At 37.6% G+C, this 26,157-nt stretch overlaps 3 protein-coding genes and 1 non-coding gene across 6 annotated transcripts; all 4 read right to left on the bottom strand.

Moving 5' to 3' along the window:
• Positions 1–3,546: 3,546 nt before the first annotated feature.
• On the bottom strand, positions 3,547–4,349 carry LOC112192865. The gene has a single exon (XM_024332769.2). It carries the CDS (start codon positions 4,261–4,263, stop codon positions 3,766–3,768), a length of 498 nt encoding a protein of 165 aa, XP_024188537.1. The 5' UTR covers positions 4,264–4,349; the 3' UTR covers positions 3,547–3,765.
• A 10,199-nt stretch (positions 4,350–14,548) lies between these two features.
• LOC112193204 (UMP-CMP kinase 3) lies at positions 14,549–16,193 on the bottom strand. 3 transcript variants are annotated; one of them, XM_024333276.2, is made up of 2 exons: positions 16,036–16,193; positions 14,549–15,453 (listed from the first exon to the last, which is right to left on the bottom strand). In XM_024333276.2, exon 2 carries the CDS (start codon positions 15,417–15,419, stop codon positions 14,790–14,792), a length of 630 nt encoding a protein of 209 aa, XP_024189044.1. In that variant the 5' UTR covers positions 15,420–15,453; positions 16,036–16,193; the 3' UTR covers positions 14,549–14,789. The 3 variants fall into 3 exon arrangements, with proteins under 3 accessions (XP_024189044.1, XP_024189045.1, XP_024189046.1); XM_024333277.2 differs by having other exon boundaries at positions 14,549–15,444; positions 16,036–16,191; XM_024333278.2 differs by having other exon boundaries at positions 14,549–15,462; positions 16,036–16,158.
• A 377-nt stretch (positions 16,194–16,570) lies between these two features.
• Positions 16,571–22,357, bottom strand: LOC112193203 (intermediate cleaving peptidase 55, mitochondrial). The gene is made up of 14 exons (XM_024333275.2): positions 22,128–22,357; positions 21,829–21,903; positions 21,495–21,758; positions 20,967–21,059; positions 20,319–20,525; positions 19,784–19,887; positions 19,545–19,611; positions 19,308–19,415; positions 18,770–18,862; positions 18,555–18,669; positions 17,964–18,034; positions 17,707–17,762; positions 17,209–17,269; positions 16,571–16,870 (listed from the first exon to the last, which is right to left on the bottom strand). Exons 1-14 carry the CDS (start codon positions 22,173–22,175, stop codon positions 16,757–16,759), a joined length of 1,476 nt encoding a protein of 491 aa, XP_024189043.1. The 5' UTR covers positions 22,176–22,357; the 3' UTR covers positions 16,571–16,756.
• Positions 16,947–17,058, bottom strand: LOC112195612. Its single transcript, XR_002934666.1, has one exon. It is a non-coding gene; the product is annotated as a small nucleolar RNA U19 (small nucleolar RNA).
• Positions 22,358–26,157: the final 3,800 nt, after the last annotated feature.

Here is a 26,157-nt window from a genome sequence, read left to right as displayed (position 1 = left end):
CGAGCATTTATGAGGATAATGCTGCTTGTATTGAACAAATGAAGCAAGGCTACATCAAAGGCGACAACACCAAGCATATATCGCCCAAATTTTTCTACAATCAGCAACAACAGAAGTTCCTCAAGATCAAAGTAAACCAGGTTCGATCTGAGGACAATGCGGTAGACTTGTTTACTAAGTCATTGCTCAAATCCACGTTCGAGAAACATGTGGCAAGAATTGGCTTGCGGAAATTATCTGAACTCCTATGATCGTAGTCATCAGGGGGAGGTACAGACATCACGGGGAGATGTCTACATGTTCGTCTCGAATCGTGAAGGGTGTGTTGTGCTCTTTTTCCCCTTCGACAGAGGTTATTTTTGTCCCACTGGGTTTTTGTTACTCGGCAAGGTTTTTAACTAGGCAACGGGAGAAGCATCGCGTTTGGACAACACAAGGGGGAGTGTTTAAGGATATCTCTATTTGTGTTTAATCCAAACTCTAGGTTACTTGACCTAGTGGTAATAGGGTTCAATTAGAAGAATCTAGAGATTCTCTTTCCTTGTATGATTCTAACTCTATGCATTGTAATCCTCTATATAAAGAGACCCCTATTATCAATGAGAATACACAGCAAATTTCTCTCAGTTTCTGATTCCCTAAAACAATAATAATATTTTGAAGTGTGATAGAGAAACTGAGAAAGAATCTTGTAGTAGGCTGGCAAGTACTCAAAGACAGAAACTTTATATGGTTCTGCATTATCCTGGTTGGATCTGGCTCCTCTAAAGTGAGGAGGAAGTAAATTTACTTCAATTTCATAAAATCTGGACTCTCTATCTAATCTAACGGTCTTGACAATTGACACATCACTCTCCCACAAATTTTTGGTTTTTCATCTAGACCCTAGTTAACTTGCCTTTAACTCTAGAAAAAAAAATTGAGATTTCTGATCGTCAGTGTTTATCATCTACGTCAAGTTTCTTCTTTTTACTTTTTTTTTCTTTCTATTTCTCTTTACTACCATGGCTGCGCACTAACCATGGAATGACTTTTTGTAGTTTTTTTTAGATTGAGACCCAAGTAGGGTGAGAGATAATATTTCAAACTAATTGCCTCTACAAAACAGTAAAACACACAAGTACTCATGATCTTAGATTTTCAACTCCCACGAAGTAAATTCATCACAAGGATGAAGAGATCTCATGGCCAAACAATTCAAGCTAGAATATTAAATAGAGAAGACGAAGCAAGCAGATTCCAAATAATTAAAGGACTGAAGTCATTAACCAAAACGCATAGCCAATGTAGCGATAACAAAAAATCCTACAGGACCAAAGACGACTAAAAGCAAAGAAAAGGATGAGATCGACACGAAAAGAAATTCGTGTGGTTTTGAAGAACTTAAGGAACTTCAGATTTCCCGTTCAGAAAAAAGAAGAAGGAACTCCAGATTAAATTAATTTATTTTCAAATTGATTGGTGATTTTAATTAATGAAGATGTGATTGATGATGGGGCTGGAAAGAATCGAAAACAATTTTACAGAAAAACATGATTTTGCTTTTTCCCAAATTTGCTGCTAAAATTTTCAGCGGAAGAGTGAATTCGTTATCCAGATGCAGCAATCGACTCTATTGGCTTCTTAATTCATAGCAATCGGGTTTTTGAACCCCTCCCGAGGTGAAAACATCTTGCGCGTTTCCGAATCCAATCCCAGACCTCGTTCTTGATAAAAACTAACCGTTGTGATACAACGATCACTTGTTCTTGAGTTTTTGGTTGGGTTTGGGCTTGGATAGTCCGCATGCTGTGACTGGGCCTAGAGTTGAAGGCTTGTTAACTCGTAAAGCAAAGATATATATATATATATATATATATATATATAGATCCTATCCAGAGCGGAGCTCCGCTTTGAAATTAACGTGTGAAGTTCGAGTTTTGGGTCACTTTTCGGTCGCATATCCACATCTCGACCGTTCAGTTTTTAGGTACTAGTGTATAGATCATCTTTGCAAATTTTCAGCAAAATTGATGATCGTTAAGGTATCTAACTCGCTTAAACCAATGGACGGACTGAATCTGTCAACCTGAACCGTACTAGCTTTAAGGAAGTTATCAATGCCTTAACGATCATCAATTTGGCTGAAAATTTGCAGAGATGATCTATACACTAGTACCTAACAACTGAACGGTCGAGATGTGGATGTGCGACCGAAAAGTGACCCAAAACTCGAACTTCACACGTTAATTTTCAAAGCGGAGCTCCGCTCTGGATAGGATCTGTATATATATATATATATATATATATATATATATATATATATATATTTGTTTGGTTGTTTTGCAAAACCCTTATATCGATTTTCATGTCAAGCAAAACTAAAAAACATATTTGTGAGCCTATGCTCTGATACCAATTGTAAAACCATATTCATGCTCACAATCATATGCATACAAGCTCGACAACAATCACACAAGAATCAAGACTTACCTTCAGCAATTACTGGCATGGATTCCATCTCTGCAGCTGCACAACAATGATCACTTGAAGATGGCCTTCTGTTACTTACCAACTTGCTTCTCAATGGACAGAACATATGCAAAAAGGTGGTTGTAACAGGGACCAAGTTCATCAATTTATATAGGATAGTTAACCCTTAGATTCCTTCCATTAAGGTAATTCTTAAGGGACAAGTCTCATAATTAGAATCCTAATGTATCACAATCTTGTAGCATTTCTTGTAGACTAAGCAATGGATTACTATCCTTAATGAATTGATACACTGCTTCATTAAGTTACTAGTATTGATTTACAATTTATATCCATGTTAAACTAGGATTGATATTAAGCTAATCATCATTTACATTATAATAATATGTGACAAGTTCATTTGATTCTAACAGAAATCCCTTGAATTTGCATTTAAATGGTTATCAGATTTTAATCTATTCTTTTAACCGGATACAATTCTCGTAGGGTAAATCCGTAGATTGGTAATCTACCCATTGAGGATACTATTTGCATCTTCAATTTTCCTTTTTCTTGTTTCCCTTCTGGTTGTGGTCCAAAATCCAAAGATTACGAGGAGCTTGTACTTCATGGTTAATAGCAATCACTTTCAACATTACTAGGGACCCATAAGCAGGAGATCTATAAATCTCAATATTTGCAGTACGTAGTTTACTTTGTTGTTCAATGTGAACTATGTCCGTCTTTGGCCTATCAGAGTTGGAGCAATTAGGCTTTGTAGTTTGACTAGTTTCTAGACCATTTAAATTTTAAATTCAATAAACCTCCTTTTAAGTTTGAAGGGTCCAGCATCAAAAACCAAATTAGGTCCTGACAAAGTGAATAGGAAATAATAGAACCAAGAAAGCACCTCTCTTTATCATTTTCTGGGTTGAAACTGGAAGGAAAGCACCTCCCTTCATCAATTTGAAGCACAGTTTTAACCCCTCTTCATGTAAAGAACGTGCATGCTGATGACAAACCAATTCAAAGGCATAACATTTTAAGACCAAGACACCAAATCCAGAAAAAGACTAGTATTTTCTCACAACAGTGACAACACAGAACCAGATAGATATTAAAAACTGATAGAATCATAGAACAAAGAGCCCGTTTAGGGAAATGTAAATTTTATTTCATACGAAGGGTGGCACTAGTAAAAGTACTTGAATTACATATGGTCAAAATAGACCTAGAAATAAAGCAAAGCCTTCTTCTTGGCTCTGGTAGTAGTGCTCTTACAGATCATACACCTTGAAATCTATAGCAATCAGCCTAGACCTCCACAGCTCCGGGGACGTCCTTGACCTCCTCCTCATTGACCTCCATTGCCTTGCCACCATCAGGTCCATCAAGCTCGAAAGCCGAGGCAGGAAATGTCCTGAATAGCCCTGTAGGAGACTTGAAGGTGATCTTTCCAGTTGGGGGGTCATCCAAATAGATGTCACTGAGTGACACCCAGACCAAGAGCTCCTTGGTCTTGACTCCAGTCAGCTTACTGATCTTGCCTTTCACAACAGTGGCTGTGATCTCAGTTGCATAGCTCGCCAGCCTCCCAACCTTCTCAAACTTGTGGGTGGTGCTCTTCTTCTGCTTGAGCCAAACAAAGCCAGTCTCTTTGATGTAGCCACATTCCACCATGTCCTTCATGGGCAGAAGCCCATTGGGGAGACCCTTCTCTGTGAGCAAGAACTTTGACTTCTCCTGGCAGATAGCATCACCTTGGTAGAACTCATCAGCCTTGGCTCTCACCTCGTCAGTTATAAGAGACATTCTTGTGAAAACTTTGGAGCCCTTTTTGTGATGTTTGGTTTTTGAAATGTGCTTGAGTGTGTGAACAAAGGTGAGGATGAGACCTGTGTTTAGAGAGGTGGGATTCATATAGTTGAGGAGTTAGAACTTTGCCCTTGTCGGTTCTCCAAATTATCAAAAAAGCCACTCTACTGTTGCCCTCCTGTATCACAACAATTGCTAATAAGCCATTTGGTTGTGTTTAAAGACGTGACCTTTTTTTTTTAGATTGCGGCATAGATAGGGCAGAGTACTTTACCCAGATAAAGACTTTTTTTTAATTTTATTTCTGTTGTAGGGAATCAGAAATTAAGAGATAATTGCTGTATATTCTCATTGATAATATGGGCCTCTTTATATAGAGGATTACAATGCATAGAATCTCAATCATACAAGGAAATTAATTCTACATTGATTAGGATTCTAGATCCTTCTAATTAAATCTTATTACCACTAGGTCAAGTAACCTAGAGTTTGGGCTAAACACAAATTAGGTTTTCCTTAAACACTCTCTCTTGTGTTGTCCAAACGCGGTGCTTCTCTCGTTGCCTCGTTAAAAACCTTGCCGAGTAACAAAAACCCAGTGGGACAAAAATAACCTCGGTCGAAGGGGAAAAAGAGCACAACACACCCTTCACGATTGGAGACGAACATGTAGACATCTCCCCCTGATGTCTGCGCCTCCCCCTGATGACTACGATCATGGGAGTTCAGATAATTTCCGCAAGCCAATTCTTGCCACATGTTTCTCGAACGTGGATTTGGGCAATGTCTTAGTAAACAAGTCTGCCACATTGTCCTCAGATTGGACCTGGTTCACTTTGATCTTGAGGAGCTTCTGTTGTTGCTGATTGTAGAAGAATTTAGGCGATATATGCTTGGTGTTGTCGCCTTTGATGTAGCCTTGCTTCATTTGTTCAATGCAAGCAGCATTATCCTCATATATGCTCGTTGGCTCATCTGTGGTAGACTTCAAACCACAATTGCTTCGAACATACGTAACTATGGATCGAAGCCATATACATTCACAGACTGCTTCGTGAAGAGCAATAATCTCTGCATGATTCGAAGAGGTAGCGACTAAGGTCTGCTTTGTAGACCTCCAAGATATCGCGGTATTTCCCATGGTGAAAACATAATCAATTTGGGAGCGACCTTTGTGTGGGTCAGAGAGGTACCCAACATCAGCAAAACCTTCCAAAACACTTATATCGTTTTGGGTTGGGGATAGGGAACGCAATCCACCATGTGTAGCGTCCCTAGCACTTGATGGGTCTGAATCCATCATCTCTCTATAGGGATAGAACAAGCCCATATCAATCGTACCACTTAGGTATCGAAAGATATCTTTAACACCAGTCCAATGGCGTCGTGTTGGCGCAGAGCTATATCTAGCTAGCAAGTTCACTGCGAATGAGATATCCGGTCTTGTGCATTGTGCTAAGTACAACAATGCGCCTATTGCACTTAGATATGGCACTTCTGCCTCTAGCACTTCTTCGTCGTCATCTTTTGGACTGAATGGATCATTCTTTGGATCAAGACTACGGACGACCATTGGGGTGCTTGAAGGCTTAATCTTATCAGTGTTGAAATGCCTAAGCATCTTTTGGATATAAGCTGATTGATGAATCAGATTACCATCTCTACGGTGCTCGAGTTCTAAACCGAGGCAAAACCGTGTTTTCCTAAGATCTTTCATCTCAAACTCGGATTTCAAGTGTTCAGCGGTTTCCCTTAACTCTTTAAGGGTGCCAATTATGTTCATGTCATCGACATAAACCGCTACTATTGCAAATTCGGAACTTGTCCTTTTTATGAACACACATGGGCATAGTTCATTGTTGACATATCCATTTCCAATCAAGTAGTCACTTAGACGGTTATACCACATCCGTCTGGATTGTTTTAATCCATATAGTGAGCGTTTCAATCTAATCGCAAACGCGCTCCGTGGTTTAGAGCCACTTGATTTGGGTAACTGAATTCCATCTGGAATCTTCATGTATATCTCTGTATCTAGATCTCCATATAGATACGCAGTAACCACATCCATAAGCTGCATATTCAGTTTTTTCGGAAACTACCAAACTGACAAGGTAGCGGAACGTAATGACGTCCATTACGGGAGAATAAGCCTCCTCGTAGTCGATTCCAGGGCGTTGTGAGAAACCTTGCGCCACCAGGCAAGCTTTGTATCTTACAATCTCGTTTTTCTCATTACGCTTTCTAACGAATACCCATTTGTGACCAACTGGTTTGGTGTTGGGCGGTATTGGCACAACCGGTCCGAATACCTTTCTTTTCGCTAGAGAATCAAATTCTGTCTGGATCGCATTTTTCCACTTTGGCCAATCGGCTCTACGTTGGCATTCATCAACGGAGCGTGGTTCGATGTCATCGGTCTCAATAATCTCACGCGCCACTGAATACGCGAATACATCATCAATGATGATGGAGTTTCTTTCCCACGTCCCATCTACACTAGTGTAATTAACAGAGATCTCTACGTTCTCAGGGATAGGTTCTGACATTGAGGCGTCCCCCAATGATGTCTCATGGACATAACCATAATCCGGAACATTCTCATGGGACGGATTTTGAGTATCGATGATCAAAGGATTTATCTGTGCCTCATTCGCCTTCTTTCTAGGGCGAGTATCCTTCGAACCAATTGGTCTACCGCCCTTTCTTGCGGGACCTGCGGCCATAGATGCCACATCATTGCCATGTTGGGCAATGGCGCCATCTCCTGGTGTCACAGGGGGGCGTGATGTCCAGTATTTGGGACATCGATCCTTGCAGGCACGTTTGCAGCAGGTATGTGTGATTTTGCCACTTTGGCAACATCAGAAAACGCATCAGGCAGAGTGTCTGCTACGTTCTGGAGCTCGATTATTCTTCGCACTTCAAGTTTGGACTGTGCGGTACGGGGATCATGATGAGACATAGTGGGGACAGACCACGACAATTCCTGTCGTTCCTGTTGAACATCTGTGTTCTTATCTCCCCTAACGATGGGAAGACTGTCTCATCAAAGTGACAATCCGCAAATCTAGAGGTAAAGAGATCGCCTGTCAAGGATTCAAGATAGCGGACAATGGTTGGAGATTCAAATCCAACATAGATGCCCATTCGTCGTTGTGGACCCATCTTAGTACGTTGTGGCGGCGTAATAGGCACATAGATGGTACACCCAAAAATGCGTAAATGCGAGATATCAGGTTCGTATCCAGTCACTAGCTGTAACGCAGAGTAGGATTGGGTTGCAGTGGGTCGTAGACGAATGAGTGTCGCTGCATGCAATATTGCATATCCCCAAGCAGAAACAGGGAGATTGGTGCGCATAACCAATGTCCGTGCTATCAGCTGTAGTGGTTTGATAGCGGCTTCTGCGAGACCATTTTGGGTATGAACATGGGGAACTAGATGCTCTACATCAATCCCAAGTGACATGTAATAGTCATCGAATGTTTTCGATGTAAACTCCCCAGCATTATCAAGTCGAATCGACTTAATAGGGTGGTCAGGGTAGTGAGCCCATAGACAGATAATCTGGGCGAGGAGTTTAGCATAAGCAGCATTTCGAGTGGACAATAACGCAACATGTGACCAGCGTGTCGACGCATCAACCAATACCATAAAGTATTTAAAAGGTCTGCATGATGGTTGAATTGGTCCACAGATATCCCCTTGGATTCTCTGTAAGAACGGAATGAGTATTTTGGGATCCTTTGCGTAGGACGGTCTCGGTCCTAATTTCCCGAAGGAACAGGCTTTGCAGAAAGAGCGAGGGGCCTTAGAAGCAACCAATGAGGATTTTGGTTGGGCCTGAGCGTCCGTAGCACTATTAGAAGCAAAGTGTGTGACTACATCGCCCATTATGGCGTTAGAGCCATGGAAGTTGATGTGTGTGGCGTCATGGTCACCAGGAGGAGCAATCATGGGTAGCAATAGGCAGGGAGGAAAGCTCCGAACCGGGCAGAGGGGATATGGGTATTTCCGGGGGCCTGTTCGAATATTTTCCGGCCGGTTCAGGGGTCTTCGTCGCCGGTTCTGGGTTCTGGGGGTGAGAGCTTCAAGGTGGGTGGCGGAGGTTTCTGGGGTTTGAAGGCTACGAATATTAGGTTTCAGGGTTAGTGTTTCGTGCTGATAACGTGTGGTAGGCAATCAGAAATTGAGAGATAATTGCTGTGTATTCTCATTGATAATAGGGGCCTCTTTATATAGAGGATTACAATGCATAGAATCTCAATCATACAAGGAAAGTAATTCTACATTGATTAGGATTCTAGTTCCTTCTAATTAAATCCTATTACCACTAGGTCAAGTAACCTAGAGTTTGGGCTAAACACAAATTAGGTTTTCCTTAAACAATTTCTTACTTTTTTATTTCAAGGATTATTAATATCATCTGCCCAATTTTGACTTCACAAATTTAACGATACTTTGGTGAGGGCAATCAATCTAATGGTAGCTCATGTTCTCTCTTTTTTTAGAAAGAAAATTCATAATGAATCTAAGATATGTAGGACAATTTGTAAATACACTATTATTAAACACGAAAATTAAACTTAAACTCATATCTCAACTAAAATATATATATTGCCTGATTATATATAATTAAGGGAAGCAGTAGCTCACGATGATCGTATGCAGAGAGCGAGAACAAAAATTCAAAGACTTTTAGATTTGATTTTTTGGAAATTTTATGAAATTGGAACGGGGATTACTTTTGTTTTTGTGTATTGATTTAATAGAAATGTGGTGGTGTGTTTTGATTTTTGGGTTTTGATTGATTTCAGTTCTGGGTTGTTTTTGTTTCTTCAAATTGCATCTTGGATCTTTGATCTGGAAAGAGGAAGAACGAAGAACAGAGCGAGAAAGAGAGAGAGAGAGAGAGAGAGAGAGAGAGAGAGATTTGGCTTGGTGAGTGGGGCAATCGGACCCCGACACCAACTAGCGGCGGAATCCTTTAGTCTCTATGATCGGTATAATCCCGACCTCTACGGTCACCAACTGCCACCATCAGGACTACCATGTCCCCGTCGCACCAACTTCTCCTTATCCGCGAAAGGGTTTTATGTATAATTTCAAGGAATCAATCAAGATCGATTTTTTTGTTCTTGGTTACAATACAATTGAATTAGGTCCTGTTAGTTGTTGGGACACACATTTGATTAGAATTGGCTACGATATGGATTGGAATGAAGAAAGTGATGGAATTCTGGTGGTGGTGGAGACAGCGGAGGTGGAGATGGAACCAAAGGCGTTGGAGGTGGAGAACCCTATTTCACTCTCTTCCTTCTCAATTGCAGAGGTGGAGAAGCCTCAACCCCTTAACCAACGCCCAAGATCATCGACGCCTTACCGTACATCAACGAAGAGTTGATTCTGTCAATGAGCTAGTTCTCTATATATTTTTAGGAAAAAAAAAGGGTTTTTGCCCAAAAGCACCAAAATGAGCCAAACTTTTCCCACTTACCCCAACAACAGATTTTTTTTCTCACATACACAATTTCACACAAAATGACCATTTTACCCTCAAGTCAATTAAATAATTACAACCACTACCACTCAATATCAATCTCTCTCTAGCTAGTCCCGATATCTCTCTCCCTCCCTTCCTACTGACCTCCGGCTCAGGCACACGACCCAGGCCATCTCCAGCTCTGGTGCTCGACCCAGGCAATCTACCTCTCTCCTCCAGACTCGGGCCACCCACCACAGCGTCGTCACCAGAGGAATCGACCTCGACGACTCGGTCCAGATCGGAGTCGACCTCGACGACTGGCTGGTCCTAATCCAGATCGGAAGAATGCTGAACCTAAAGGAAATGAATAAGAGATTGGGGATGTTGACCAGGCTCCTTCGCCTCCTCCAGCCACCACTTCTCAGCAGATCACAGTGCCGAATTCGAAGTCAACGACTTCTCCGCCAACGATGACGGCGGTTCCACTCCCAAGTCCTCATCCGCTGCGGCGATTCATCAAACACCTTCAGCTACAGGTCCACTGGTAGCCTCCGGGAGCTCGATCTCATCCCCTCCGATACGGTGATTGACCTCCTCAACATCACAGAGCAGATGATCGCCGCCGGGTACTTGCGGGAGTGCATCCAGGAGCGTAAATCAATTCTCTAGGTGCCCAAATCACTATTTCGTTTTTGATTTTAGGATCAGACTGTTATTGGATTCTAAGGCTTATTCATTTATGGATAGATTGGATTTGACAGAGTTTTGAATTAGGATTCGATTTTGGACATTTGGTTTTTTGTTATTGAATGTTGTATCAGAAGCTTGGTTAAAAAAAAAAAAAATTTAGAAGCATGATTTTTTTTGTTATTGGCTTAAAAAGAAAGTTCTATTGGGGCAATAGAGGTATATTAAATGTCTATTAGGGGCAATAGACGTCTATTGGGGGGCAATAGATATTTTCAATCGATATTATCTCATCGTTTTTTTTCTTTAATCAACATTTTATTTGTCTAAATTTAAGGAAATTAGTTTCAATTCCGGCGACCGAAAGTTCTATTGGAGAGCAATAGACGTCTATTGGGGGGGGGGGCAATAGACGTATATTGAGGGGCAATATATGGCTGATAGTCGTCCATTGGGGGGCAATAGACGTCTATTGGGGGAAAAAAAACTTTCCGGTGAGATTTTCAGTAAATTCCGGTGGGTGGCAGCCTGTGACAGGAATCCGGCGACTGGTGACCGGATTCCGGCGGCTGGTGACGGGCTCCGGCGAAGTCTCCTATGGTTTCTCTCTCTTCCATTTTCTCTATCTCTCTCTCTAAGTAACAAAGGGGTGAGGGGTAAAATGGTATTAAAAAAAATTAAAAACAAACAAAAAATCTTAAGGGGGTATTAGGGAAAACTCCCTTAGAGTGTATTGGGTAAGAGAGAATTAAAAAAACTTAATGGGATAAGTGGGAAAAAAATCCCCTAGAAATTGAGTAAATGGACAAAAACTATAAAAAAAAAAAAAAAACCAGAGGAATTAAGGAAAAAGAACTGAGGAAAAAAGGTTCACAAAAAAAAAAAATAAATAAAGGGTAAACTTGTCATTTTAAGATCAAAATTGACAGTTGGCAAGTTCCGTAACTGAGGTAACGGACATATGTACCAATTTTCGGTCGGGCAAAAAACCTCAGATACTGTAGTGATATTTTTTAAAGTTCAGGTACCAAAAATTATAAAGAGAAAAAATTCAGATACCGTATGGACAATTTTCTCTATAATTAAATGAGAATTGAACCGCGTTGCTCAATTAAAGTCATGTAAGAGCAGTAACAGTTTGGCAATTATTTGAGATATTTCTTTTGGCAGAAGATTGTAGTTTTCTTGAATAGTAGGGGTAGGGAGGGGTTAGAGGTATGTGTCCAAGACGGTTGGGAGGAGTAATGGCGTTAAGTTGGGAAGAGCAGGGTTAAGCTCAGAACGAATAGTAGTGCTCCACGTAGTATATAGTTGGGAACGGTGACCTATTAATGGGAGTTGACATCTATTTGATATGTCCAGAAGTCCAGATTACAGAGAGATGAGAGAGATGGGGAAAATGCAGACGGTCACCCCTACATCAATAAGTCCATCACCTAATAAATTTTTGCATGCCAAGTATCGGCAGACAGGCCCACCTCATAATTTATATAGTTTGGAGGTTTCTTTCGAAACACTCTACCAGTTATGAAGTTCTATAAGAGCAAATGCACCCATGAACTAAGGGCAATTGCTGATTTGCTAACCAAATTGGTACTACCAATCCACTATTCATCTCAAATTGGTAATTGCCTTCAGCTTATACAATGCACCAATGAAAGGTAATTTGCCTGCCAATCCACTATTCACACTTCAAATTTGAATAATTCATTAAACTTATAATTTAATTAACTAAACAATTAACAATTAGAATAATCATACAATGTTAATTTAATAAAAAATTAATGCATATGTTAATTAAGTAGTCATGTAACTGGTCACGTAACTGACCATGTAACTGACCATGTCACTGACCAAGTAACTGTAACTGGTCACGTAACTGACCACGTAACTGGTCAATTGACCATGTAACTGACTATGTCACTGACCAAGTAACTGTAACTGGTCACGTAACTGACCATGTAACTGACCACGTAACTGACCATGTAACTGACCATGTCACACTTCAAATTTGAATAATTTATTAACTCTCAATAATGTTAAACTTATAATTTGAATAATTAATAATGAGATTAATCATACAATATTACTATAAAAAATTAATGAATAAATCTTTTTTAACAAATTAAATTTTATATCAAGCACAGATATCGTTCACAATAAAAAAATATACATGTAGTTATCATCAGGAAAAAAATTTCTATGACCATCACGAAATAGAATGAGTACTTACAGAATTTTTTGAAATACATTTGAGATTTTTTTTTAAACTTTTGAATTAATTTTTAGGTGAAAAAAAGAAAGATTACCATTGGTAGTTAATTACAGCCATCGGATTGAGATCCAACGATTGTGAATAAAGAACCATCTCCCAAATTTGTGTCTACAAGCGATGACATTTGTGCAAGATGTGGAGCCCGCCCCTATCAGTCGGGCAAACGGTTGGGCAAGAATTGGTCATCCAATTGCCTAGGCAGCTGGTCCCCACGTAGGCCCCAGCAATTAGTCGGGCAATTTTTCATTGGTGCATTGCCCATTTGCTAACAATTGCCTAATTAGTCACCCAATAAGTACATGGGTGCATCTGCTCTAAGGCTATACCAGAAGGGAAAATGTGGATTCATTGTTGCTGGATGAGTGTTTTGCTGTTTTCAAGGTCGATATCTGTTAAAATCATCGGAAATGAGCTTTGTACATGTCATATACATAATTTTAGTCGAATTACGTATCCGAATGTCTCCTAATGAACAAATTTGTTCAACAATAGATGTAGAAAAACGTTTGTCATATACATACTATACCAATAGTTTCCTTCCGAAATAAGCTCGCTTGCCCCTTGTATTTATTAGACAAGGACGTTTGTTAACACAAGCCAAAGCAAAGACTATCAGATAGTCACTATCTTTTAGCATTTTCTTAGGGGGTTAAGATTAAGATGTTGTTGTACGGTTTGGAGTTCATGCCATAAAGTCTAGGATTACCCTCATGTTGAGGGACATTCGGGTTCGTACATCTGTGGTGGAAGATTAGTCTATGTTTGTTGTAATACCCTCGTAGATCTCAGTTTTAATATTGGTTCGGTATGTGTATTACTAATTCGCTAACTTAACCAGACTGACTTAATACCTCATATCTCGTTAAAAAAAATAAAATAAATAACTAGTTGACATTTAATGCTTTATTTATTTTAAATTTTGATATCTCTTAAGATCATAGAAATGAGTTTTGTACATGTCATATACATAATTTTGGTCGAAATCTGTATCAAATATCCCCGAAGGAACATATGAACATTTGTTCAACAATAGAGGTAGAAAACATTGCCACAGCCCAGAGACATGATTTTGGTAGGGTTTCCTTTCAAAGTGAGCTAGCTTAACCCTTGTATTTATCAGACAATGACGTTTTGTTAACTTCAGCAAAGGACTATCTTTTAGCATTTTCTGATGGTTAATGTTAAGATATTGTTGTTCGGTTTGGATTTCATACCATGTAGTCTAGGATACCCCTCATGTTGGTTAAATTTTCATAGTTTCGTGTAGCCAACTACAAATCTTTGGGGAGAAAATTTGGGTTTACAAAAAGTGATTGATAAAATACATTTTCCACTTGGTATTGATCTGCTGAATTCAATCATGTTGGATTCATGAACCTATAATACCCCCATGAAGATTGTGAGTCAAAACTCACACCAAGCTGATGTTTTCATCGTTCACGGATTGTTTGGTGATTAGGGTTCCTCACTTCTACAAGGACGAGAAATATCTAAACGGCATGTAGTCACACATACATATAAAAACACAAGATTATAAATAGCCGAAACATACAATGCTCCGATCTGCGTGCAACAATTTCATCAAAAAGGAATAACAGTATTCTAGTTGGTTCTTGTTTACCTAAACGTGTCAATGTGACAATGTCCAAACCAGACCCATTTAAATGAACATTTCAGTTGAGCAGATGTGAAATCCATTGAACATTTATGTCCTCACTGTGCGTTTGGGGAAGTTACTCAAGTTAGTTTGGTCTGGTTGGATCATATTAGTTGAACATTAAAGATACTACATTCAAGGCAATTCTATGCATTGCAGGTGACATCAAGATAAATGAGACAGAGAGATTGAATCATTTAACATCATCATTATGAAATCACCAATCTGGAAAAGATACACAATAGAGCAATACTTTACTCCACAGTATGCACTATTACATAATCAAATGAAAGCACCAAACAAAATGGCAACAATCATGAATTATTTAGATTTTGATACAGAACACATCAGGTACCTGCAGGAAAATGCATCAATAGAAATAAAATCTCTCTATCTTGAACTCCCCATTGCAATAACTAATCGGCCTTCTCATTTTTGGGGCCAAAAATGCCTTTCACTGACTGGAAAACCTCTTCAATAGGCCTCCCAGCATCAATCTTTCGAACCTTGCCCTGGGCGTTATAGTACTCTAAAACTTTTTTAGTAGACTCTAGAAAAACCTTAAACCTCTTCCTTATTGTTTCAACATTATCATCCTCTCTCCCCTGGTTCCTACTCAAAAGGCGCCTCTCCATCTCCTCTTCAGAACAATCAAAATACAGGACGAATGAGGGCACGATTTTAGTCACATCCTCAAATGCAGCACGGTTTTCTTCATTACGAGGAAACCCATCAATGAGAAACTTGTCATTACCACTCTCCAGCATTGCTCGCTCCAGAAGCTTAATCGTCACCACCGCAGGAACAATTTGTCCTTCTTTGATCATGTTCGAAATCATGGTTCCATTTTCAGAACCAGAATTCCTTTCAGCTCGTAGAAGATCACCAGCACTGAGATGGGTGTACCCAAAATGCTTAACAATGTTTGCACATTGGGTACCCTTTCCACTGCCTGGACCACCCAAGACAAACACTACACTAGGATTCAGATCAGCTAAGCTTCGAGCTGTCTCCTTGTTGTCGACTGCGCCCACAGCTGTTCCCATTGGCACCAACTAATCGTCTCTGAATCTGCACAAACTAAAACATCTGCTACTGTAAAATCTCAAGTAGATCCAAAAGAGAAATAAGCACTGCTATTGCTTCTAGCAAATTTTCCTTTTAAAGAATGCAACATATATCCAGATTCAACACATAATAAAATTCTACTACAACAATCACAATAATAATATGAACAATCAAATGCAATGTATATCACAATCAAAACAATAGTCAACTCCTAATTAACAAGAGCAATGTGGCTTCTGACAATCCTATAAAACTGTATGATCTACACAAGCTGAGGCTATACAAATCAAATCAAAACAAAATTTCAGTATCATTGCTGATTTCATTTTGCACCAAATTACGCAGATTCATTAGCAAAACAAAGCAAACACATACTGATCTGATCATTAAAGTGACCAAGCGTATTTGTACTAATGTAAGAAAGATGATAGAATAACATGAAAACCATATTCCATGATAACAATTTCATCATGTACATTGGAATGGAATGTAAGAAACCCAAGAGGGTAAATCTAGAATTCTAATCAATGGTTAAAACAAACATGAACAACATAGAACTCAATAAAAAGTGATCTAGGAAAGAGTTAAAAGTACCTGATCTGGGTGGGCAGTGAAAGCAGATCCGCGATGAGATGGAGGATTCAGACAGCAGAGGATATATATATAGCTAGCAGATCTGTTTCAATTGGAGCGGAGATGGTAGTATAATTTCAGGTATATATGCTGATAGGCTATAGAAAAACTGAAACTTTTGGACAAAGTTAGCTTTTTTATTTATCATTTTTTTTTTTACTGTTAGCTCTCAGACAGTAAAACTTTATCACACCACTGTAAAAAATAAACTTTTGGGCATTTATCAAGCATGAAAATTTGGTTAGCTGATTTGACATGAAAATCTGCCAAGATCGGATTTTTGACTTGAAAATTGATTGAACAATAGTTATTAAATATATTCTCCTTCTAATGACACCAAGCTCAAATTATGATCGTTTATAGATGGCGGATAACTGGCAAAACAAACATCAACGTCCAACCAAGACCCATCTAAATCAAACTTTGAATTGAATAGAAACATTTACCATCATCATTATGAAAGCAGCAATCTGGAAATGATATGCAAAAGCAGTGATTTGAAATTAGCCAGAAGTTTTGGCAACAAATATATTTTATAAAGATTCAAACTTTAATACACAAATCAACTCAACTAACTAAAAATGCCTCCAATGGCTCCTCATCGATTACAATATGGTATAAATGTCTTGGAGAACCGCAAGCAAATTCCCATCTGTCGTTGCTTTCAATTTACAGGGGAACATCAACTGAATGAAACCATCTGATTACTGTGGCTCTCCATAACAGTTCCATGATGAAAGTTGTTTAGCAAGGATTCAATGTGTTTAACTTCTTTTGGAATTGACCCAGTTAGGACCTGATGTGCACAGAAACCTCGTGCTTGTTATAAATTTGTTTAGGTCAATGAATTGTGAAAATCTAGACCAGATAGAGAATGTGTGAAGCGGCTTGGAGAACAATTGATGACAGGTGACTTTGTCCCCTCAATAAGGCTTCAGTCATTATAGACAGTGAATTAATATTTGCCTCTTAACTAAACCATATGAAATACAAATCCAATTCATATGGCTACTCAAAGCGGCAATGACAAACAGAAAATGAATGTGCATGGTGATATTGAAAGCTGCAACCAGGAAGTTGCACTGAATTTAAAACAATTGGTCATATAATAAATATGATTAGTCTCAATGATACCTCACAACCCGTGTCTGTAATAAGGACCTCATCCTCAATCCTTATCCCGATGCCTTGATACCTGCAGTACATCCTCAACACATCAGTAAGTGTATCAAAACATTTAAAGCAAGAAGGTTAAAAAGAAAGGGTAGGACTGATTGATTCCCTATGTTGGAGATATTCATAAGCATCAAATGTTTCACATTCAAGAATGTGTTGAGGAATCTTTCATGTTGAAAATTAACAACAAAAGATTATGAAAAGTTGGAGATAAGTATGATGATTGGTGCAGTCAGCTTATTGCATCAAATAACTCTTGCTGGGATGACTAGTCTCTTCAATATAAAACTAATTGTCCAAGGGCAACGGCAACTTTTACATGGGCCAGGCTTATGAGTGATTTGCGGATTAATCGAGCATTTTTTTTCTTTTTAATATCTGCCAAACTGATTCGTGGTATTTTAAATTTAGTAAAAGAACTTCTTTTTTTCCAAACTAAACTAAGCTAAAAAGTACCTCTCAGGAATATTAGAGAACAATGGGATGTAGATTCCTGGTTCAATTGTTATCACCTGTGTACAACCAGAACGATCTTGTCAAAAAAAAAAAAAACAATGAAGCAGCCTTGCTGGCCAGAGTATGTGTACACACAACTGACACAACAATTAATGCAACACTGTCATCATTTCAACTATAAAGCAGGTAAATTGAAAAAAAAATAAACATATATAAGCTAGAAAGATGCATGTTCTTCGCTAAGGGAGCCAACTTACAACACCGGACGTCAAAGGATGGTCGTAGCTGACCTTAGAACAATCATGGACATCCATTCCTAGATAGTGACCTGGACAGAAAAGGAAGAGGCAAAAAACTTTTATCACAAAATATCTTTTTAACACATCATCCTGCTTAACCAGTTCAAAAACTAAATTATTGGAATTTTCATTGTTAAGATATATAATAACTACTGATACAAATCTGAACAGTAATCTTCAAAGAGCAGTCATACACGGAAATTATAGCAGGATCCTAAATTCAAATCTGTGACTCTCCCAATATATATTGAATTTGATATGGCTGAGCTCTATAGTGGCAGGAAAGGTTGACACATGGAAGAGTTTTTTAATGTGAAATAACTGTTGATCCAAAGTTCCAAACTGTTTAAAATTTAAAGAATATAGATTAACAAACAGATATTTTAGTTTCAATTCTTAATAAAAAAAGAGAGAAGGAAAAGGAAAGGCAATCATCCAGAAAATTGGCAGTACTTTTGTTGCTTAGTCATTACAAGGAGAGTCAAAACACATGCCTAGTACAAATATAAAAAAACTGAAATTGCTGACTAGGGATGGATATAGAGAAACCTATGGAAGTAGGGTTCAGCTGATGGTAGGAACGGCTCAACTGATAGTGGGAACTACGTCTAGAGTCCTCCTTCAGAATCCCAATCTCCTTGAGTCCTTTTTGAAGCATGTCAACCTATGCATGCAAGTCATTAGGTAAGATTAGGCTCATAAAGCAAAGATTAAATTCTCTACTAGAAAATTAACAAATACAAATTTGTTTCAAAGGATCATACAGAAAAGTTGTGTATTTGCCGAATGGTAGCACCAGGTTTGCAAAGCTTCACGCATTCCTTGTTTGTTCGCAGAATAAGATCATATAGCTCTTCCTGAAATATAGACCTCATTGATAAGCCTCATATGACGTTGTGAACTAATGGAGACAGATAATACTAGACTTTTTCATACTAAAACATAGATATGTTCATAAGATTGCATGCCAGTATGAAACTACAGTTGTAACTCCCAGCCTCAATTTAAGAGAAATGTAAAAGAAAGAAAGATAGATGGATAGATTATTGATTTACAAAGTGATAAAATCGAAGGTAATCCATACTATGTTTACAAGAAGCAGAGATGCCCCCAATTAAGTGAGTTTCAATTCCTAGTAGCATACTCATGTGAGATATTGTGTCCAAAGATAAACACATAAAGTTCAAATGTTAAAAAGAAACTTTTTAACAGCTTTGATAGATATTCTAAACCAAGACAAGGCAGATAAATCATTATTTAAAATCCTATTAAAAAGGTGAAGAAACATTTAGCCATCCATACTTGAGCTGAAGAAAAGCTTCCACAGGGTGGCCAGGTGCGGGTTAGATCACTAACATAACCATGAAATTCGCAACCAACATCCATCAAGACAAGATCTCCTTCCTTTATCTGCACAACAATACATATCAATCTTTGTAAGTATACAAAGGACTCCCTAAGAACAAATAGAATTCTTTCATTTTACTAATCTAGATTGTGACCAGAAAAAGTAGACATTGGATTGGGTAATCAACTCACTTTCTGATCATTTCGAGAATAATGTATTACACTAGCATTAGGCCCTCCACCAACCACAGGGTTGAACCTGTAATGGAGAATGAAATTAGCGAATCCTCCACAAAAAAAAAAAAAAATTTGTAAAGTACTGACAATAACCATCAAATGATTATCTTAGAAAACCAAATTTCAGCTATAATAGCGAGTTATATAATAAATTACATTTTGGATGAGACCATCCAGAAAAGAAAAAAGCTTACGCCATTCTCTGGGCACCCCTCATTTTGCATTCATATTCCATCTTAGCTGAAAGCATACCCTCATAAGGATGTATCTTTGAATGTAACATGGTCTGCAACAGAGCCTGTCCAAGACCAATATATACATTTTTTACTATTAATACAAGCCAGGAATATCCGGTATTACTACTTTTCAAATATATAGTAGTACTATAAGCTTTTGCTTTTCAATAATATTGCAGTACTACAAGCTTTTATGATATACTATATGGTGTTGCAGGAACAGCTTTAAACATTATACAACAAGTCATATAACATGAAAAACAAAAAGACGAATGCCTCCTGATTATGATATGCAGTAAAAATTGGATCATCACTTAACAATTGTAGACCTACTCTTACTGAAATGGTATGATCTGAATTCTGAACCAACTGTATAACCCAACATGGATCCAATGTGAAGCCTACATATATGCTATAGATTTGCACAATGAGACAGAATGTGGTAGGACATATGGGCTTATGAAAGAGTTAGCAGTGGGATTGAATTGAGTACCTGGCAAGCAATTGCTGCAGACTCTCTCATTAACTTGAGCTCCGCCGATGACTTTATCAACCGTAACTGATGTGTGAGAACTGAAACATCTTTCACTTCTCCAGAGGTAGCTGCTTTCTGAAAGGCATCCAATTCCATATATGTTGGTACAGCCGTCTGCACATTGTGGAACAGCTTGGACGATCTCCTCATAAAATCTGGGAGGATCTGCAGTCAGTAAAAGAAAAGGCAATGTACATATAATGATAAAATGCATAAGAAGGATCCAAGCAGCTGTTAAACCACACCAGCCAAGAACTTCAGAATGTTTCTATGTGAAAACGAGCTGAGAGGACAGTATAAGGGAATAAAACCACTAATCATGCCAATTCTGAACAAACAATTGGTACACTTAGACATGTTTTACAAGGGTATGTGCTGGTTTGTGGCATTTGGTATGAGTATGATAACACCGTATGGATTTATGTTGGTGATATGGGAAACGTCTCTATGTAGCTGATGTTAAGTGATCTTACCAAAAAGTTCATGATTAATGCTCAACTCCCAAATCTATTGAAATGTATACAAGTATGCACAACTCCCAACTCCCAATTTAATTTAAATTGGCACATTTCGGTAGGCTTCAAATATCAGTAGTATTCAACTGACCTCCCGTAATTTGCTCATTGGATATGCTTTATCAGCCCTAAATACTTCTAGTGCTGCACTAATTCCTGCAGTTTGTCCTTGCCAAGTCACATCCTACACATAAACATAGGTCAGAGAAAATAAATGAGGTAAGGAAGCTTATCTATCTGTGTAAAATACATTGCAGCCACGAGTAAACTATATGCACAGATTAGTAACATGATACATGGCAGCTACCTTTTGAAATGACAACTTTCTCAGACAACAATAATAACATGCACATTTCAGATAACATTATATATTAGCATGTAAACACCTTCCTTGACCAGCAAAAAAACATAACCCATATTTGATGTGTGTTTAATATTGTGAACATATATCCCAAATTGCTTTGTATTCAGTTTTCTTGAGAAAAATACAACAAATGGATTCTGATAGGACAAATGAATACAAATATGATTCTGTGAATCCACTCCAGCTAAAACTAAGTAAAAATGAAACAGAACTTCGCACAGGATATAAAATACTATCATACAAGGCTGAGCATACTTGAGTTGTTGGTTCAGGCATGAACATGCAAAAACCGCATTCATGACCCAAGACCGCCACACCACCAGGTTGCTGGCAGCCAGTAATGTACGAGTAATCAGCATCTTGCCGATACGTATAAGGAACAACATCATTCATCATCTTCACCGGCGCAGCTGCAAAGATGGCCAAGCCATTCTCTGGGAGCACATCCAACAACCTTTTTCTTCTCAATATGTATTCCTCCAAAGATATGCCGGGCGTAATCTCCCCTTCTTTCATCAACTGCAAATCCAAACAACAATTACAACGCAATAATTGACACCAAGAACAACACAATGTGCACAATCACTACCTGTGGATGAGATGAAGGAGTTGGCTGCCCAATGTCAACAATGTTCTTGGTGCAAAATGCACGGCGTCCAATAGTCTGTAAATCCAATTCAAGTACAAGACTTTAGCTTCACTTCAATATATCTACTTACTGAACCATATGGGTTAGATTAAAGACACCATTTTTTTTTCTTTTCACCAAATGCTATAAAAATTTGGAAGTTCAGCAGAAAAGGGACGATTTGGGCAGAAATGGATCATTACCCAGTTGAAGATTCAGCCCAACAGATCAAATAAACAATTCAAATGATAAAGGAATACCTGCTTGTATGAAATTCTCTGCAGAAGTTTTCCAATAAGAATCCGCATTTTGCTGCGTTCACAGATATCTTTTAATCTGAAGAATCAAAAGCTGGAGTCTTTGTTTATGGTGTGTTGAAGAGGGCAATCCAACTTTCGGGTTTTGGGGTTTTAGGGTTTAAGTTGGATATGGTTGGGGGTTTTAGCTAGACTACCCAAACACCCAAAGCCTCTCCCCTGAAATACAGTAGGTGTCATTTTAACAACCAGAACCACTTCTATTTTATTTTTATTTTTATTTTCCTAAACTTTAATCTGTTTCCTTTTTAAAGAAAACATAAGAAATAATTAAGTTTTTCTTGATAAATAAGAAATAATTAAGTTGATTACTATGAAGTTCTTGACCTTTGAAACTTAGAATTAATTATGTTAGTATAGGTCAAAATTAATTAAGTCGTATATTGGCATTCTTAATATAAAATTTTAGTCATAAGTCTAAGCTAAAAGTTGTGTCATGTTTAGGATGAAGACTCTGACGTATGAAATGGAAACTCAATGCGCCACAGCTAATTACATTGCATTTCACGATGTTGTGTGTCTTTGTGCATACTGGGATTGGTGTCTGTGTTGCAAACCCAGTTAGGTTAGTATTTGTATATCAATGTCATCTTCGTTTTAAGTTGTCCCAAGTGGATGTCATAAGTGCTTTTCTTAATGGTTTCTTACAAGAGGAGGTGTATGTAGAACAACCTCAGCGATTCAAAGATCCTTGCAATCTTGATCATGTGTACAGACTTAAGAAACTTTGTATGGATTGAAACATACTCCTAGGGTATGATATGAGCATTTGTGCACTCATTTGTTGACCAAAGAATATGTTAGAAGAGCTATAGACAAAACCTTGTTTGTGAAAAAGGGATAAGAATCATGTGATTGATGAAAAATATAGAAAATGATCGTTGTGATTAGTGTCATTAGACTATTGATCACAATGGTATGGTGTCTTTGATCTAGACACAACAAGGGAAATATAAATCTCTGAATGAATGACAATAGAAGGGATTGAAGTTTCTTTTATAGACCTCAACCATTGTGCCTCTTGAGTGAAGAGATGTGACTATTGATTATTTATACCTCTTCACTATAATTATAATTATTAGCATGCATAATTATAATTATCAGCATACATTTTCATTATAATTATCAGCACACATGTACCCATTCAGTTTCATATAATTGTACATTTTCAAGATACGTGAATTTCATTGTTCAAGTGCTTGATGCACCAATGTTATTGTACATCTCCTCACACATAGCATACTCATTGTGAAGCCATTTTATCACACGATCATATTCCAACATCTCCATTCAAGTTTCCAACGATTGCCATGTTTTGGGATATTTTTACTGAGTGTTACTTATTTAATTAATTGCAATCACTATTAACTATTCATCCTGATATTTTGAGTATCATATACCTGATTACGCTGGACTTTCCAACCATCAGATAATGATTTCATTTACCATGTGCGTAGGCTTTTGAATCATTTTCCATCTGACCACAACTTATCTCATTTAATAAGTTGGCACCATTCTCATATATTAGGACTTTTAACCATCTGCATCTAATATTAATGGTGACTTAATAATCTGCACTAACTTGAAAATTATACAAATTCATTCTCGTTGAGCACTAACTTGAATATTATACAAATTCATTCTTGTTGCCTCAAAGTGGATTTTACAAGCAAGAAGATTTGTTATAATTTTGTTTCTTAGTTAATGCCTCTATCTTATTTCCGACCAATTTCAATCATATAGAATTGTATCAATTGTCATTTTTAGGCGTCCTTAAAATAACAATGATACTTACCAACATGCTTAATCACATCTAGATGATTTTAAACCCATTTTACAAACATGCTCTTTGAATTTTTCTAGAGTTAATCCTTTGGTCATAGGATCAGGCACCATATGTTCAGAGGGTAGTAGTCGACTTTTACTTCACCTATTTCCACTATATCTTGTAATACTCTATGTCAATGTGTTTTTCTTTGGAATATTTGCTCCACTTTTAATCAGAAAGATGACGGACTTATTATCACAAAACACATCAACAACCTTTTTAGCTATACCTATATTCATATAATCTATAAAACGTTTGGCCCATATTGCAATACTTACTAATGTGCTACAAGAAATATATTATGCCTCCATGGTTGACTTTGCAACACATCCATATTTCTAACTTAACCAAGAAATAGCAGTTCCACCAAATAAAATGATGTTACCGCTTGTGGACTTTCTGTCATTCAAGTCTCCAGCGAAATCTGCATCACTATAGCAAATCAAATCTAAATAACTTATTCCAAAACAAAGTTTCATACCTTAAGTGCCTTTCAGATATCTCATAATCCTTTAAACCGCTTGTCAATGTTCTTTGTCAGGATTAGATTGATATTTGCTTACTAATCCTACAGCATGACAAATGTCTGGTCTAGTACTTGTCATTGCATACATCAAGCTACCCATGGCTTGAGCATATAGAACATTTTTCATGTATTTTATTTCTTCTTGTTTGTGTAGGACATATCTCTTTTGTCAGAATTATTCGCTTACTAATGGGCGTACTAACTGAGTTGCATTCTATCATATTGAATCTTTTAAAGATCTTATCCAGATAGTTCTCTTGGTCCAAGTATAGTAGTTTGGAGTTTCTATCCCTAGTAATCTTTATTCCCAAGACATAGGAAGCTTCTCTCATATCTTTCATCTCAAACTTGGAATCTAGATATGATTTTTTTTAGTAATCATGTCCATGCAATTTCCAGCAAGCAAGATATCATCTATATAAAGAGACAAGAGACAAAACTTGTCTTGACACTTCCAAGTATATACACAGTGATCTAGTATGTTCATTTGATAACCTATCTCAAGGATAGCTTGGTGAAACTTTAAATACCATTGTCTAGATGATTGTTTAAGTCCATGCAATGATTTCTTTAACTTATAGACTTTGTTTTCAAGTTCTTTCACATGAAATCCTTCTGGTTGAACCATATAGATGTCTTCCTTTAAATCTCCATTAAGAAAAGCTGTTTTGACATCTAGTTGGTAGAGTTCTAAATTCATTATTGCAATAATTGCCATGGGTATTCTAATGGATTGAGACTTTGCAACCAGAGAATATGTATCAACAAAGTCTATACCTGATTTTTGTGTATAACCTTTAGCCACTAAACGAGCTTTGTATCTATCTAAGGTACCATCAGCTTTAAACTTTTTCCGAAGTACCCATTTACAACTAATGGGTTTCCTTCCAATAGGCAGATCAACTAGTTCCCAAACTTTATTTGTCTTGATGGAATCTATTTCCTCTTCCATGGCTTCTTGCCATTGTTGTGAATTAAATCCATCTATTACTTCTTTAAATTTTTTTGGGTCTCTACTAATTCATCTAACTCTTCAAGATTGAAAACATAATGATCCTTCAATCTTCTAGATGGTTTTTTTTTCTAGTCTCCCATTGTTTTGAACATTGTTATTAGGATCAAATGACATAATATCAATCATATTTTGATCATCATCATTCATATCTATATCCATGTCATTGTCATGATCATCAATATCTATATCTCCCACTTGATCATGAACAATGTCATGATTACCAAGTTGGTCATAATCAAAGTCATCCTGGTTTGCTTTCAAGTCAGACTTTTGAATTAGAGTAATCACATCAGTGGTGTCTATAAAAGCAACATCTCTGCTTTCTATCAATCCTTTATCTTAGTGATAAAAGCGATATCCTATTCTATTTTCGGGATATCTAATTAATTTACATTCCAAAGTCTTAGAATTTAACTTATCTCTAAGTGGTTTTGAAATCAAAACATTTTCCTTGCAACCCCAGACTTTTAAGTTTGACAAATCTGGTTTTCTTTCATGCCATAATTTGTATGGTATTAATGGTTTAGCCTTAGTATTTACTCTATTTAGTAAATATGAAGCAGTGGACAATGCTTTTCCACAAAAATGAAAAGGCAAGTCTGCA

The sequence above is a fragment of the Rosa chinensis genome, chromosome 3, assembly GCF_002994745.2.
Source record: "Rosa chinensis cultivar Old Blush chromosome 3, RchiOBHm-V2, whole genome shotgun sequence".
Classification (NCBI taxonomy): domain Eukaryota; kingdom Viridiplantae; phylum Streptophyta; class Magnoliopsida; order Rosales; family Rosaceae; genus Rosa; species Rosa chinensis.
This window is presented reverse-complemented; position numbering and strand designations above follow the sequence as displayed.